This window comes from Phasianus colchicus, chromosome 12 (genome assembly GCF_987193195.1).
Source record: "Phasianus colchicus chromosome 12, bPhaCol1.hap1.1, whole genome shotgun sequence".
Taxonomy (NCBI): domain Eukaryota; kingdom Metazoa; phylum Chordata; class Aves; order Galliformes; family Phasianidae; genus Phasianus; species Phasianus colchicus.
Window position 1 is genome coordinate 14131794 of NC_143447.1, and position 17246 is coordinate 14149039.

General features: G+C 39.7%; 1 protein-coding gene across 1 annotated transcript in view; it reads right to left on the bottom strand.

Annotated features, from left to right (window-relative positions):
- The window catches only part of AGBL1 (AGBL carboxypeptidase 1), a 374640-nt gene that overhangs the window by 215109 nt on the left and 142285 nt on the right, over positions 1-17246 (bottom strand). Inside the window, exons 20-21 of the mRNA XM_090149019.1 lie at positions 12519-12650; positions 8577-8753 (exon numbers count right to left, since the gene is read on the bottom strand). Coding sequence (XP_090005145.1) covers positions 8577-8753; positions 12519-12650 — 309 coding nt within the window. The remainder of the gene's footprint in view (positions 1-8576; positions 8754-12518; positions 12651-17246) is intronic.

Genomic DNA, 17246 nt, shown 5'->3' on the forward strand with positions numbered 1-17246 from the left:
ACAAGCAACCCCTTCATCTGTAAGTTTATCACATTCAGAAGCACATATTTCTGCTCTGTTATTCAGAATTAAAGTGTTTGCAATTCAGTTTGGTTTAATTTACTTTGGAAATGAGTTAAGCCAAATTTAATTAAGGCCACCTTAATTCCGCTTCAGAGTGTTGACACGTGGCTTAATGTGGTTTAGCACAGGACTTTCCACTTGCTCCTTTAGCTAATTCAGAGGTACTTACCTGCACGTTCTCATACAAGCTATCATAGAATTCAGCCTGTTTTAATTAATCATCAGAAAAGATTGAAAGGAGACTTGGTTGCATAGCAAGTATTTTTAAGAGAAGAAACTGCGAATTACTAAAGATCTCTTTAAACCAGCAGAGAAAAAACTAGAGTACATCTGAAAATAGCAGGCAGACGAATTCAAATTCGTACAAGGAAATAATATTTAGCACTTTCTGATCCCTGGAACAAAATATCAGGGGACCAGATGGATTTCCAATCATGTGATGCTCTCAAATCCAATCTGAATTCTTTCTTCTACAAAAATCTTCTCACACAAACACAAGTTACAGGGTTTGGTACAAAGCTGCCTAAGTGAAGCCCAAAGGCCTATGTTGTACAGAAGGTCAAAACCAGAAGAGCTGATGGTCCCTTCTGGGACCATAAGCTGAAATAAGTGTTGTGGAAAAAGGAAAAAAAAAAGAAGAGGAAAGATAACACTATTAGTACAGAGCTTAGCACATAAGAAAAAATAAACCTGGATTGGGAACATAAAAAAAGGAAGAGACCAAAGAGACAAGAACTGGATGGAAAAAAAAAAAAAAAAAAAAAAAAAAAGAGATGCACCTACAGATTTCAAAGTTGGTGAGAATGAATAGATCTAGTTTGATTTCTTTTTGTCAAGATCAAGGGACCTACAACTGGATCACAGAAGAATAAAGATAGCAGTGAATGTGACAGAGAACAACAGATTAAACAACCTGGGAGCTACAGCAGCTGTGAGAAGTACGATGCAAATATCAGCAAAGGGACAGAATGGAAAAAGAAGTGAGATCAGATTTCAATACATAGTTTATACTCGATATTGGAAGCATATGGGAAAATATTAAGAAAGGGGTTAGAAAAGTGCCATAATTATTTACAGAGAAAGTTGCTCATTATCATTACCACACCCTTGAAACAATCAGGCCTCATGCTGCAGCACATGAAGCAGACAGGAGGCACGTCGGGTGGGCTGGTAGGATTATTTCTTCTTTTCCATGTCTTAGTGTAATTGAATCAGTTGCACCACAGCCTGGTTTTGTTCTCTTAGGAGCCACGAGGAACCAAACTCTGTATGAGGCAGGATACCTGATGGTATGGACCAATGGTCTGATCCAGCACGGCAAATGTTATGATGACAAGAGATGCAAAATCAATCTTTGCATAAAATCCTGTGTGTAAAAGACTTTGAAATTTTGATGCTTCTAAAATCCATGCAGAGCAAAAGACAAACATGGCTCCTTTAGCCTGTGCTTTTGCCACCTCCCCATTCTTATTTTCCATGCCTGAGGAGTTCATGATTAGACTATGAGCTTCATCAAAGGGCAATTTTCAGCTGCCAAATAGATTTGTACAATAAATCCACATGGGACCAGATTAACAAGCAAGAGAGACATCAGAAATCAAAACCCTAGCTGCTGTAATCCCATAGAAAACTTGAAAGGATGATGTGCAATGATATTTAGACTTTTAAAGAGACACTGCTAGAATACTACAGCTAGCTTTCATTAGGAATTTTGCTTTTCTGTCTCACATCCTTCCCAAGAGTTCTTTTCATTAGCAGACTTAAAATCCCACTGATATTCAAGGTTGCACCATTCAGAACTGTTTAGTGGGCTTCAGTTGAAAGAGAAACATTTCATCCAGAAAAAAAAAACACATACAGGTGTATATGATTGCAATTGTCTGATTTGTGTCACCATTAATTTAATTAATAGAAAATTAAAAGTAATCCTTAAGAATATAATTTGCTTCACCTGTGTAGTTTTCTGTTTGTTCTAATAATTTGCACTGTGAAAGTAGTTAGGTCTCTAACAGTTCTACATCTGAAGCGATACTCAGCTATAAACTTAAACTGAATAAACAGGATTTATAAAGGGCCTGACCACAACTTGACAGTCATTTCCAGCCTTCTGGCTATACAAAATACAGTTTAATTTCTGTGTATGGCAGCAACGATTTAATTCTAGAAGATCCTGCTTCTTCTTATAGCACCTGCAAGAACCCACTCCCTCGGTTGACAACGTGATCACATTGGTTGCTTTTATGCCTTCGCATAAGTACAGTGGTTTTGATCATTTTCAGATGGTGCCACAGTAACGGTATCTTGTCAGCTAGCTGAACACATAGGGACAAGGCATGAGTCCATACCCTGTTCCCTCACAAAGTGCAGTATCTTTTGCATGTGGTCACAAATGCAATCAATTGCAAATGGATTTTTTGCTTCTAACATCTAGGTTGTCTGGGTTTGCAATGTCAGCACCTAGGAATCTTCAATCTAATCCTATTCACAACTTCTAGAAAATAGGTATGACAGCATACTTGCATTTCTGGTTCCACATAACCTTGTTCTTTATTTCCCTTCTAGGTAGGCAGTTTGATAACCCTTTTAAATCTGTACCTACTACCACCTCTCTTCCCGAGAATATGGAAACACTGGGCTGCAACCAAGCATCTAGAAAAGTTTACAAGTACTTGAGGGAGAAAGATCTCATAAAAAAAAAAAAAAAAGAAAAAGAAAAAGCAGAGATATCAGCTATTTACAATACGTTGAAAGGGGAAAAAAAAGAGAAACATCAGCATTCAGAAATGTACAGAATCAAGGTAACATCTGTTTTCCTTTCCTCAGTCCCGCAGAATCTGATGTGTCCCTTGGTTTAGTAAATAAACCAGCTGCTAACTAGGAGTTGCTCTCATCATTTGCAAATAAAAAGATTGCAGGGATTTGTTGGAATAGGCACTTTAAGACTAAGTCCCAAACAGAAGTGGTAAACAGAGAGCTAAGGCAACTGCTCCAATTACATGGTAGCAGAAGAGAGTTGAGAGGAAGAAGAGAGCACATGATGGCTCTGCTTTGTTATTCTGAATACATGCATGTCCAGTGTACCTCTACAGAACTAGATGCTTCCAACTCTGCAGAGTCAGATCTGCTATGATCTCATCCCATCATTATTTTCTGTTGTGTTGAAAAAATAAAAGAAACACAAAGCAATTACAAACCACAATACGGGATGGGACCTGTTCTCCACTTACACAGACAGCCCTCAATAATCTATCAACAGCAGAGACAAAGGAACTAATTTAAGATACTTTTACTTCCAAAGGGCTCAGATTGTGCTAGGCTGCTTATTTAGGAGTGGAGAAGCAGAGATTCTATTTGATCAGCTTTGAAATTGGTTCCAAAAGGCAGAGAAGTTAACTGATTTTTCATTTTGTTGTAGTTCAAGACCATATATATTTCTCCTTTTGTAACATGTTTATATCAACAAAATCTGGGTTAGGATATAGCACTCATTTTTTCTGCCAAGTCTGTGGAGAGTTCTCATCCAAGACTTAGCTCATCTGACTCAACCCAGCCTAAGAGGACCAGAAAACACAGGTTTGTGGCTGCAAGCCACAAGTCATGGTGCTGTGCTTGCAGACTAATCATTATGTTAGTTTGGCAGTCCAAGGAAGATGAATGCTCGCTGTCTCTGGTTGGTTTGCTCTTTCCCACGTGCCTTTGCTCATTTCCTAAATGCCATTAACTTTTACATCGTTGTATTAAGTGAAATCATCAAGACTAAAAGGTACAATTAGAATATTTTGAAAAGTGAATCACAATTTACTGAAGAGGATTGGTGGACACAAAAGGAGCAGGAAAATATAGAAAACAGGATGCAAACTTTTGCAATGGGTAACAACTAAAGAAAACATAATCAGCAGAAACCTTAATTTAATTCTTCAATCCTTAGATTACTACAAGATAACTATTTTTTTTTTCTCTTATACTTTTCTTACTCTTACAGCTGCTTCCAATTTGAGTCACTTTGGACCAGAACTGGAAGCAGAACTACGAAGAAAAAAAAACATCCTTCTGTATTTCTCAGCATCTGCTTTTGAAAGACGTGCCCAGGCCTCAGAGGGTTCAGTAAACGCACATTTTAGAGATCATTTTTTGGAAAGAAACTTCTGGATGCTTGTGAAACTTACCCGTACTTAGGAAAAGGGTAAAACGTGGGAGACAATGGAAACCAGAAATAAGAAAAGTCTCAGACTTCATAGAAGATGTAAACAGTTTACAGGAACGCGCATCAGAAAGCACAGAATAAGCCCCATCCCTTTTCTTTTCCCTTCTGCAAATACTTATCAAATATGCTCTGTGGCAAGAACATTGCTGCAACCATTTCTGTTGGTGCCTGAATGCTGGCAAAAGTCCAAATTAAAATTATTTGCAAGTCTGTGCACTAGGCGTCCAATTACAAGAATGATCTACATCTTACTGGCATACAGAAGCAATGTTATGCGACTGCAAACTCCCTCAAAACAACTCAATTTCTGACTATTGACTGTAATAAAGTGCTTATGAGTAAGGCATACATAAAAATTCCTCAGAAATATAGTATGCAATATGCAATAATAAGGAAGATAAAGAAAATCTTTTATTGTCTACAGATAACTATAAAGAAATAGCGCTATAATTTCAGGGACAAATGATATATTAGTAACAATTCGGTTACTTGGGCAAAAATGGGTCAAACCAGAGCAGCCCACCCCTGAAAAAGTAGCAAGAGGAAAGGCTTTCATCTTGGCATACTGCTTTATTTCTACCACACTTCCATGGCAATTCAATGGTGTATGCCAATACAGCATTAAAAAAAAAGATGCAATTCATTAATCTACTAAACAGAACAAGGCATCTTCAGGAAGATGGCACATGATTTGTGGAACACACGCCACATTACTGATGACACATCCTCACTCACAAGAAGATGGCTCACAGAAACCTTAGGGACATTTACTCTCTGTTTATTTGGGGTGAGTTTTGAAGAGATGAGGGCTTCTAACAGTTCGGCAGGCTGTGACTTTTGCCAGTTACTCCAGCCAGGTTTTACCTGCCAATTGCTGCCATATCATCAGGCACAATTTTACCTCTACTTTCTCCTACTGTAAATGACTGGAGAGGATGCAAGCAAAACCAAATCAAACTAATGAACAACAATAAAAAAATCAACAGTTTACGTCTCAAACTTTGTCTGGTATTTATCACCTCTGGCTTGCTTCACCACTTCCCTAAGCTGAGTAGTTGGACTCAAAAGAGGAAAAACTCTTCCAGCATGAACATGGGTTCTGTGGAAGAGCACTCTTGAAATTCCCGAAAGCCTCCTTTCAACAAAGGTGTTTTGAACAACTATCAACAATTTCTTATGAACGTATGGTCACTCTGCTTGGTGCTGCTTTCCCTAATTCCAACATTTCTGCAAATGAATGGCTTTTCCCTCACATCAAATCCAGTGATAAAAGTTGGGGTATTCTATTCCTCTAACTCAGAAGCTTTAGACTGGACAGAATTGTTTTTTTTCTTGACTCTCCCAAAGACTTTCTTCAAAAAGGGATCCATGTCACCAGTAAAATCTCCTTCAAAGGGTCTTGTCAAGATATCTGGAATAATTTAAAAACTCATTTGTTACTCCTTGTCGCGCATATCCCTTTGAAGCAAGAAGCTGAAGTCTATTTACATTAGTACTTCATCTCCTCCACCAGCCACAACGTGTCAAGGAAAATGCCTTTCCAACATAGCACGTACTAAAAGGGCATGAAGCTGAGTTTTGAGATTTGCTGTGTTGCTAACATACCTGTTTTGGAACACAAATGTATACATGGCACGAAATATATCAACTTGTAGGATGATAAATACAGTTAGTAAACTGAACAGCCCAGTGCAGTATGTTACTACAGGGGTCTTAAATAGCAGGCCAGGTAACGAAGAATCAAGAATAAAATGTATCATGATAGGATATGGTAACAACAAAGAGACACGCAAGTTTAAAAATGAATCACACAAAAGAAACTTATAAGAACATCCATATGTGTTAGTGCAGATTTGACTCGTTTGGGCCCATGATGCTCCCAATTGTTCTGAGTAGAACTTCTTATGGTACAGCCTTATATTCAGTATTCTACAAACCAAATAAGACAAGAAGGCTCAACATTCTGCAAAAGGAGGACAGCAATAAAAACCTGGAGGGTAATAGCTCCACTGAAGGAGTAATAAACACTGCTTTCACACTGGGAGAGAAATGATAGGCAGTTTCTGATTATTTTTTGTTTTGATTGTGAGATTGTAAACTGGTAGAAGTAGGAAGGAGAATTCTTCGTTGAAATGGGCCGTTTTGTTTTAAGCAGCTTTCAAATGGAGACACTGCTGTTCTAAGACTCAATTGGACAATCCAGACAAAATGAGAGTCTGGATTTTTTTCCCCCTTCTTTTCTTCTTCCCTATGTTGAATAAAACCTTAGATAAGATCAATAGTTTCTTTAGTTTTATGTTTCTCTTCCTTAAGGGTAGATGGCTTATTGCATTTCCATTGATCACACAGACAGGGAGATTCAACAGAGACAAGTCATCTTTTCTTTTGCTCTCATTTCTGCCCTCCCCCGTACCCATTGGAAATCAAACGACTTTTAATCGAGGCTGGGGTCACAACTGTTTCTCATTTACATATCACTAGTAACAAATTCATACCTTATTTTTCACTCACTAAACTGCTTTAGAAATGAAAGTCACATTTCTATCCAAGATATGAACACACTGTGCTTTCGAAAAACTTTAGGAACTTCTTTTCTGGACTTTCTATCAGACGGGCTGCCTTTTGGTTTAACTCAGCCCTCCTACAACACTGCTCTGTGGTGAGAGGGGGCTCACCTGACAGCCCTATGCATTTAATATTTGAGCCTCTTGCAGTCTTTTTAAAGCTTTCTTGTTTTCCCTAAATTCTTTGCAAACTCCCTATCAGATACGGGCAACTCCAAGCACAAGAAGTTTGTATCTCAGTTTACAGCCAGCAAAGCAGCTACATTCTCCATTACTTTCACCATTTTCAAGCAGGAAGAAAGTCAAAGATCAGGATTCAGAACTGCTATCAACACTATCAGAAGTCTGACCACCAGCTTACTAAGTGGTGGTGGACTTGGGAGACTGCTGCATAAAACATTTTAAATCTGCTGGCATACCTTTAGCAAATTTGGGTTGAAGACACTAAAGGAAGTAGAGAACAAATCATTAGACATTGATATAACCTGATGTCCAACTGCTTTTAGATGTTACTCTGATTATCTAGGAAATGAGTTAAATTCTCCATGGAGATCACTAGGAGTTTTACCATTGATGTTAGTCAAGGTAGAATTTTCCCCCACTGTCCACAGGTTTAAAACCCTGCCACAACCTGTGGTGCCTATTAAAAACCCATTAGCACTTCTCAGAGTAGGGAGCACTAAGTGTAATGCTCAGGGCAGTTATACTCTCCTTCTTTAAACTGTCTTCAGATATTTCTTCTGCCTTTTCTATCTTGGAAATAATGTGTGTATAGCAGGGCACTGTTTAAAACAATAGTTGAGTACTTGCTGGCTATATTCTATGGAATATAAAAGGATTAGTATAGAGCTTGAAAAGAATAATAATTTGAATGTCTTATTAATTGTTATTTGTAAGAATGGCTCTTTCCTTAAGGGTCTTTTCAGATCCTTAACCACATATTAATTCTATATAGACGAGGATTGCTCCCTAGTGGGAGAAATAAGGTGGAGCATGGAATCCCTTCCATAAAAGCAACAGGTTTGGGAAAGGAACAAAAAGAATTCACCATTTGAGTAAGTGGAGAATTACGAACAGCTTAACACAATTACCAGAGTTCAAACTGTGTACTTAAGAAGTGCCAAGAGGCTCCTGTCTCAGATGCACTCAGCATAAATGCAGTCCTTCCCACAATATCTAGAACCTCATTTGGTAACAAATTTAGGTTCATCTAGTTCACAGACAAAGCCATGGCCTGAGCTCACAGATTAGCTACCTTTGGCTGCCAGTAACAGGAAATTCCAAGTGCAAAATTCTCAGTGCAGGCTCCTAAGTTTAGCCAAGCAAATGCTCAGATAGACTGCAACAGAAAGTGTCCGACTCCTAATATTCATGTTAGTTACCTTAGACTTTAGACTTACCTTAGACTGTGAATAGCATTAGAAATAAACACTCTGCATCATCTCAAAAACATTCCTTCCTTCAGCTCAATGCTTCTGGCATTAGACTGGAATTTCTTTTTACTTCAGTGTCAAACGAAACCTCATAGCAAGGAATCTACTTCCCTGGGATGGAAGATTGAAGGAGTGAGGGATCATGGAAAGATTTAACTGAGAAGAAACCCAGAAGCATGGCTACGCTCGTATTGTAGAAGGAAGCTGGCAATATCAAACAGCAAGAAAACAGCACTCTGTCTTTATTCTTCCAAGCTCATGAGACACACATTAGAAGGAACGTGGATGTACTTCTTTGAAAGATGTACTCACTTTGTAGAGACCGTGGCTGCAGCCGCAGTACGTGCTCTCCATGGTGTAGCTCCTCAGCACACCCATTTCCTGCCACACCACCACCCGGGCCGTCGACACGCGGGACTTTTCTACAAGGAAGCTGCAGCTGTTCATGACAAATGCAGGGGCCACTTTGTCCAGGATTTTAGGAAGAGTCTATGAGAAAGTATCAGCAATGAGAAAATGAATCGAACAGATGTACGTGCGTTTATATCACCCACACATCTACAAAAAGACCTATGCTTTTTAAAGTGCGTATATCACCAAATCTATCTGTAGAAACTGTCACTGTGACAGTCCCAACTAGTGCCAAACTGGACTCATCTTCATCCCAAGTTAAATCTTCATATTCTAATGTTTTGTTGTGCTTTTTTGTTTGTTTGTTTGTTTTCCCCAGCCACAGACAAAAATGCTAGAAGTACATGTGGTACATCCCATCCAAAATGAAGTATCTGCACACCAAATAGTTTTGGACTGCTGAAGTCACTTACAAAGTTTTACTTTCAAGCTGCTTCAACATTAACTACATTTTCCTGTTCTGCCTAGAGGGCTGCAGTCATAGCTCTGCACACAATGTTTCCATTCTCTCCTTTCCAGCTCCTCCCTTTATGCATTCACAATTTGACAAGGGATTCAACTACAGGAGGAATTTTGTTTGAATGCAGCACACAGCAGAGAAAGGGAATGTGTAATCCCACTGAAGGTCACAGATAATTATAGGAAAATAGAGCTTAACGTTTAAATATCTTGCATTGTGAAATAAAGCAAAATATTCTCATCTGGGATCAAATGGAACACTGGATACACTCCATATAGAAAATGACAATAAAGAGTAAATATGAAAATTCAGTAAAATTATCTCTTAGCTCTGAGTGATTTTCTTATTCTAGACATCATTTTTCTCAACAGCAGCCTATAAACACCGCTAATACACGGCGCTATCAAATATTTCTATCAGTGTGGATGCAACACTTCTTCACCCTACCTGTAAAAATATATACTACGTACATTAAGACTAGGTGTGCTCTGTGTAGAAATTGGGCTTTTACATACATATGCACATACATGCATATAAATTTTAGTGCTTGCATGCTGGTATATGCCCAAAGACCATCTGGTCCATCAAGTGTAGAGCAAGTCAAATAAGAACTTTCATTATTTCTTTGATGACAGCTTTCTTAAACTTCTGGATGGAATGGAATCATACAGAAGGAGTTTCTGCTCATTGCTAATGGCATTTACCCTCGAATTTCATTCAGTTTGGGCGATGAAAGCCAACCAGCTAATTTCACTTTCCAATAACAATCAGTGAAACTGATTGATTCTAAGCAATTCTAGCTCCACTCTGTTGAGCTTTACGTCATCACTCTGTACAGGAATACATGGTTTCATCAAAATTGAAAAAGTAATGTTTAATAGCAGGTCTTCTCTTAAAGCATGACTGATGCAGATGATAAATCTTTGGCCTAAACTATTCTGCCATATCCACTGCAAACATCTTAATCATACATACCTCTGTAATAAAGTAAATGTTATTTCCAGTATATCCTTATCTATAGCTGTGAACAGACACTACCAGTTCTGTAAGGTGCAGATCTATAGATCATAAGGTCCATTCATCAGATGAAAAATCTGATGAATAGGAAACTGGAACAAAGTGAGAGATTACATTTCAAATCTGAGACTAGCACGAGCCTAACTCTTAAGTCAAGATCTGCAGTGCGCTATTAAGAGCTACAGCATTCCTTTTCCTGTGAGAATACTGAACAGAGGAATCTTTAAAATTGATTACTTGCTCTGGACTAAACGTTCACTGCTTCTGAATTGCCTCCAAAGTATAATTTGCTGCAAAATATTATGATTCCATGCAGCACTTCCAGGTTTTCCTGGAGCTGGGTTAAAAATACAGCACAGTCACCCAAACAATTATAATCCTGAGCACAATCATAAGATCCAGTTAAACTGTGCGTGAAGGCCCAGATAGTTTTCATTCTGCCCTTATCTGAAGCAGCACACAGATTTTTGTAAATATATACTATGAAATACCATAATCAGATCCCTAATCCAGTTTAGTCTTTAAAAACAATTGAAATTATATGCATAATCAATCTTTTACATTTGATTAAATAAAAACGCTGGCAGGTAACGGTAATGTCTCTGTAGTCAGGACTCATTTAGAAGCATTAGCAAATCTGAATTTAATATTCTTTTCATTTTACCAGCTTTCACTGGATTTCACACTAATAGTTCTTTCTTTTCTGCTTTTCTCATTAATTATCTTTCAATTGTATTTTTGGGACGGTGAAAACACATCCTTTCAAAGGATTCTTTTATGGCAATACATTAGTATAACTGCACACCCTGTCTCTCATACAGCTGGATTTAGCATGTACAACAGCAGGGGTGCTGCCCCTCATACACGACCCTGTCCATAAACCTCTATTCCCATTTGGTCAGAATGGAATTAGGATTCTTTACTGATGTCTCTTCAGAGATTACTGTCCAAGGGGCCTGGAATGGCAATTAAAAGGAGAAATCCTGAAGCTGGGTTTTGCGATGCCGATGCTATGCAAGTCATCTGAACCCAAATATTAGAAGGTAACAATGACTTTCTCTCATGAATGGTCAAGGGCTACAGCAAAGGCTATTCAAACATCACAATTTTCTCGAGGTATTTTGTTCATGTTTTTGGGAAGTAAATCCATCATGGAGGTCAGGATCACCCCCAATTACTCATGGAAGGAAGGAGAGAAACTTCCCATATTGTGCAAAAGGGAGAATTCTAATTACGAAATCTTTCATCTAAGCCACTGCAGATTATGGACACCCTTGGAGGCTTGCTCTTGGTTTCTTCATTGCAAATTCAAGACAGGCACCAGATGCTGAAAGCAGCATTTGAATTCTGTTTGTGTAACAATGAGCTACCCTCAGCCTTTTCAAGCTCTCTGAATTCAAATACAACAAGCGATGTTCTGATTGAAGCACCCTACCTGCTTTCCTTGTGAAACAAGTGTTTCCACAAGGACTTCTCATGAGCTGTGGGTGAGTGAAGCACATAGAATCACAAGGTTGGAAACGACCTATAAGATCATCTAGTCCAACCGTCTTCACACTACCACTGCTACCACAAGCTACTAAACCATATCTCTCAGCTCCTTGTCCAGACACCTCTTGAACACTGCCAGGGACGGCGATTCCACCACCTTCCTGGGCAGCCATTCCAGTGCCTGACCACTCTGAGAGAAAAAGTTCTTCCTTAAGTCTAACCTAAACCTCCTCTGATACAACTTGCAGCCATTTCCCGGGTCCTGTTTGTTGCCCGGGAGAAGAGGCCAAACCCCTCCTCATCACAACCTCCCTTCAGGAAGCTGTAGAGTGCAATGTCTCCCCTGAGCTCCTCTTCTCCAGACTAAACAATCGCAGCTCCCTCAGCCGCTCCTCATAACACTTGTGCTCCAGACCCCTCACCACTTTCATTGCCTTTCTCTGGACACGCTCAAGGGCCTCAATGTCTTTCATGTAGTGAGGTGCCCAAAACTGAACACAGAGGTGCGACCTCACCAGAGCTGAGTACAGGGGATGATCACCTCCCTGCTCCTGCTGGCCACGCTACTTCTAATGCAGGAGTGTCCATGTACACTTGGAACTCACAAAACACAAAAATACAACATTCCTATTAGTCAGTAGCTAAAGACAATAAAAGAGAATCTTAATAAAATGAAATAGAGATCCACCTATTGACAATATTATTACTGATAGCTGGCACATGAAGATACCAGGAGTTATTTGAATTTTTCTGGATCTCTACTCCTCTGGAGGAGGGGTTTGCACATACAGAACTTGTGATATGACCTCATCTTAAGGAGGTATGTAGGTGCACATGTATGCCAGCAACTGCAGAAACAAACAAAGTGGACCTACCCTGTAGCCAACATCTTCTGTGATAACTGCTGTGTCAACCATGCAGCCTGCTTGCCACAAAGTCTCCTTGATGCTGCAACCATAGAGGAACACGTTCTTTTTCTGGGAGTGGCCATGGTAGTCACAGAACACCTAGAGAGGAAAAAAAGGGAAAATCTTGAATATTGAAGTAAGTTTCCTGGTTCTTCGCGCACACTATAAACACTAGGCGATTATATGTGAAGAATTTTTTTCCGTTCTCTTCAGACAAACTCATTGCTCTGGGCCTAGCCTATAATCAGTGTCAAACTTTGTTAGTCAGCTGTACCTTGCTTTATCTATTGGATCTGACACGATCTCATGAATCCAATGTCAACACCAGTGCATTTCTGTCTACAGCAGAAATAAACATGACACCTGTGCAAGATTCCATGCCAACTCAGGAACCTGAGAGTTCATGGTAACTTATGATACAACACAGCAATTTGTCAGGCTCCTCTGACTTCTCAACTCTAGCATTATCTTCAGGAGGTTTAAAAACTGCACCTTTCCCCAGTAATTAATCAGCTTGGCTTCTTTAAATTCAAAAACTGTGCTACATAATTTTCAGGAAAATGTAATTGTGCAATTGTGTAGAAATGTATCATATGTGGTCAGATCCTTACATGAATTCCTAGACAGCAAGCACAGAGCATTATCTATCTTTGTGACAAATAATCTGATTCCATACTATCTAATCTATCTATCTAATCCACCTCTCACGTCATATAAACTAGGTACAAGGTACATTCCAGGTTTTAATGGAAGTTTTGATTGCCCTCATAGGCAGATATCAACTCCAACAAAAATGAAAATCCTGATTTAATGACCCAAGAGGTAAATATCGACACAAATGTTAAATAATAATCAATCTCACTGCCCTCTGAAATATGAAGTCAATATAGACACTGCTGTTACATATATTCTCCATGCCTTTATCAGGAAAATTCAGAAATCTGTCAATGAAAAGACAAGGATTTCTAAAGAGAAGGAATTGGTTCATTTTAAAACAATATTTAGTGCTGATTAGAAAGAAACTTCATGATCTCATTTAAATAGTTTTCTGAGGCATATAGTGGAGACAAAGGGACAGGTGTCAAGAGGTAGGGAAGAACTATGGATCAATAAAAAAAATGAGGGAGAAAAATGTGTGTTCTTATATAAACATAGACAGATGGAGTAGATCAACTTCTTCCACCAACTGTTAAGGCAGGTTTTATTTTTTATCCTAGTATGCTTATTTACTAGTTATACAGTAACTAACTTTAGCTGCAGCCAGTCAGGAAGTTTAATAATCTAGGAACTGAGTATTTAAATACTTCCAGCTGCTCTGACAAGCTGTACACTGACTGGAGATGCTAAGACACACACACACAGATTCATCCCACAAGTCCTAACTAACCAGACAGTTACAGCCACAGAACACCCTGAGTTGGACAGGACCTGCAAAAGCATCACCCAAGTCCAACTTCTAGCTCCAAACAGACCACCCAAAATTCAAACCGTGTTCTGAACCTTCCCCATTTGACCCTCTCCTGAGGCAGCTCAGTGCTGTTCCCTCTGGTCCTGTGGAGTCAGCAGAGAGCAGCGCTGAACCCCCGCCAGCTGTGGGGCTCTGCAGGCCACCATGAGCCTCCCCTCAGCTCCTCTGCTCCAACATAACAAACCAAGGGACTCCAGCAGCTCCTCACACACCTTGCCCTCCAGACCCTTTATCATCTTTGCAGCCATCCTTCAGACTGTAACAGTTTTATGTCCTTCTTATCTTGTGGCACCAAACCTGCACGTGGCACTGGAGGTGAGACCACAGCAGAGCTGAGCTGCCAGGCCATGTGCACACACAGGGCTTACGCAGCCCTGCACTGCAAGCAACTGCCTGAAACACAGGGAATTATCCCATAAAGGCCCCTTCCAAACAGCTGCATTTATTGGTTCTTTTAATGACAGGCATTTTTCCAGTTAGCATTCCATCTACGCTTCCAGCAATACAGTCATAGATTAGCTTAACCACAGGTACCACCTAGAATTTACTCCTATGAATATCAAAGAAGATTTTATAGCTGTGGTTCTATTTCGAGGCAGAGATCCCAGCTCAACCGGGTATCAATTACCTGCCAATTTACAGAATTACTAACATGCAAGACGCATATATTATTACCTAAAAGATTACTTATCGAAAACCACACAGGGATGATCAGCTGCTCAGATAGCTGTGCTGCCTGATAAGTAGGAGGTCTATAACTCTGCATCTCAAGAAACCTGCCAGTGAGTCCCTAAGTGACAAGTCAGGAGCAAGCGTTCCATATTAGTAAAGGATTGTAAGAGCCAGGCTCTGTAACACCACTGTTTCATGCCCTGGGATGTATCGCTGATTGCCACCCACCTCCACAGCAGAGAAGCCAGCACTACTAGAAATATTTCCATTCCATTTGTGCATTGCATAGACCTTCGTTTTAATTAATTTTCCTGAATACTGCAGTTATTCGCAATGTTTATCACAAATTGTTTTCTTTTATAATACATTCTTCTGCTCTATTTTTATTCTACAGAATAACTTAAGCCTCATCATTTAGCCAAGAAAAAACTGTATTTTGTAGTTGCAGCACCCAATGCAGAACTTTTCTGGGGTTATGTCTGAGCAACCACAAGGCAAACTTGGGACCTACCTACCCTTTTTTCTCTACTCTATCCATCTCGTACAGCTGGGATACTAACACATAGTCAGATTCCAAGTCTCGTGTTCACTGGGGTATGACTCAAGATACACATGCAAATTTTTATCTATTTAAAGTTACATACAGGATTGAGCATCATAAAGGTAAGGACTGCTTTCAAACTCAAAAATAATCCCCCTCATGACTCACAGAATCAGGAAGCTTTTAAAACAAAGGAAAAGCAAACAGAAAATGGAAGGAAAAACTCTGTTGACAAACAGAACATCTTGAAGTTTCTGTATTTTTTCTTCAAAAATCTCCATTTTTCCTCAGTAGCGCTGTGAGAGGACCCAATCTGAGTCTCGAGGTAGACACATTTAAGATTTTTCGTTCACGAAAAGCTACATCCTTCCAGTCAGATCCGTTTCCAAGCTTAACACAGAATACCTTTGAAAGCAAACACTGCTTGGTGTCTCCTGGTCCCTAGGAGCTTCTTTCTGTCCCCCTCTCAAGTAACTTGCTCTTCGGTGCAGCTTGACCTCTCTGTATGAGCTACACTTTTCCTGTTGCATGCTGCAAGCGCACTGTCAACTGTAACTTGCAGACTGTAGCGTTTCCTCACCACAAATGCTCAAGGGGAAAGCAGCATCTCTTTCCTCCTCAGTCCCAGCTGCTCCCAAGCTCACTCTCTCATACTCCCACTGCTTTTAGTTGACAAGAAATCCCCTGCAGTGGAGAGCTGCAATACCACAGTTCATCCAGCCCCTTCTTTTACTAAGGTTTCCCAAACCAACACGGGAAGCAAAAAAAAAAAAAGCACTTAGAAGGCTGTTTTCTATGGCTGTAGTTACCAATTAAAATGGGTTTGGTTTAAAAGGCTGTTAACTTTGAAGTTATTTCCTTTTCTCTTTCAAGCATCTTTTCTTTGCTTTGAAGAAAGTGCTTGCGCATCCTCAGTATAAATGAAACTAATCCACTCCACAGAAATCATTTAGCTATCGGTGAAATTGGCTTCATGGCATCATGGCAGTGAGTACAAGGCAGAAGAAACCCAGCTCCCTTCTGTAGTGGGGAAAAGGCATTTGTGAGCATGTAAAAACCAAAATCAATATACTCTTCAAAGGCAAAGAAAAATCAGTTTACCATGTCTGACATACTGCCTGTGAGTGAGAGAGATGATAGGATCAATAGCCTTACTTCACTCAGCAGGATGAAAACTTCCACTGGGTGCATGTTCAACTTCATGCATCTAGATATGACAGGGATGGTTCTGATAAATTTATATAAAAAAGACCCAATAAGATGAGCGTGGTAAAACAAAACTGATCAGACGATCAGCTCAAAACCCAAAGAAAATGTAGGTGAGTAAACTCTCAGCTGTAAGTTGAACTTCCAGTAGATTCCTTGGAGTACAGAGCTGAACATCAGGGTTGCTGTTTAGGTTGAAAATAGCATATTTCCACAAAAATTCACTTAAAGAAATTCACAGACATTTGCACCTTGTCTGAGCACTTTCTCATCGAGACCAGAGGGAACTGTGCATCTTTGGACATTCCTGCCTAACTGGGGCTATCAGAGGCCAACTTGCCGGTCCATCCGCTTTCATTCTGTTCATCAACTTTTGAAACTCAGTGTTTTTTATCCTGAAGTCTCAGAACTATTCATTCTGCAGAGCACCAAGACAAAGCAGATGAGGACAGATCCCACACATATCCCAGTAGCATCATCCCTCATGAACTTCTGGTAGTTCCCCCCAAAAGTCGTTTTCTTCTCACTAAAGCAGCAGGGAAGTTCAAACATTTTGAAGACTAACTCCTGCGTTTCTGTGATTGCACAGACTGCTCCAGCTTCAGCTTTTACATGATCCATTCAGACTACAGAAGACTACAGTCTTCAGCCCTTACAGAATTTCTTCTGTCATTGCCAGAAAGATAGCAATAGCCTACTAACAATATCTAGCTTAGCTGAAGTACTTTGAGGATACTAAGGAGCTTTAAAGAATTTATATTCACATTGCAGGTGTGCAAAGACTCTGAAGTTTGGAGTTGGTTAGAAG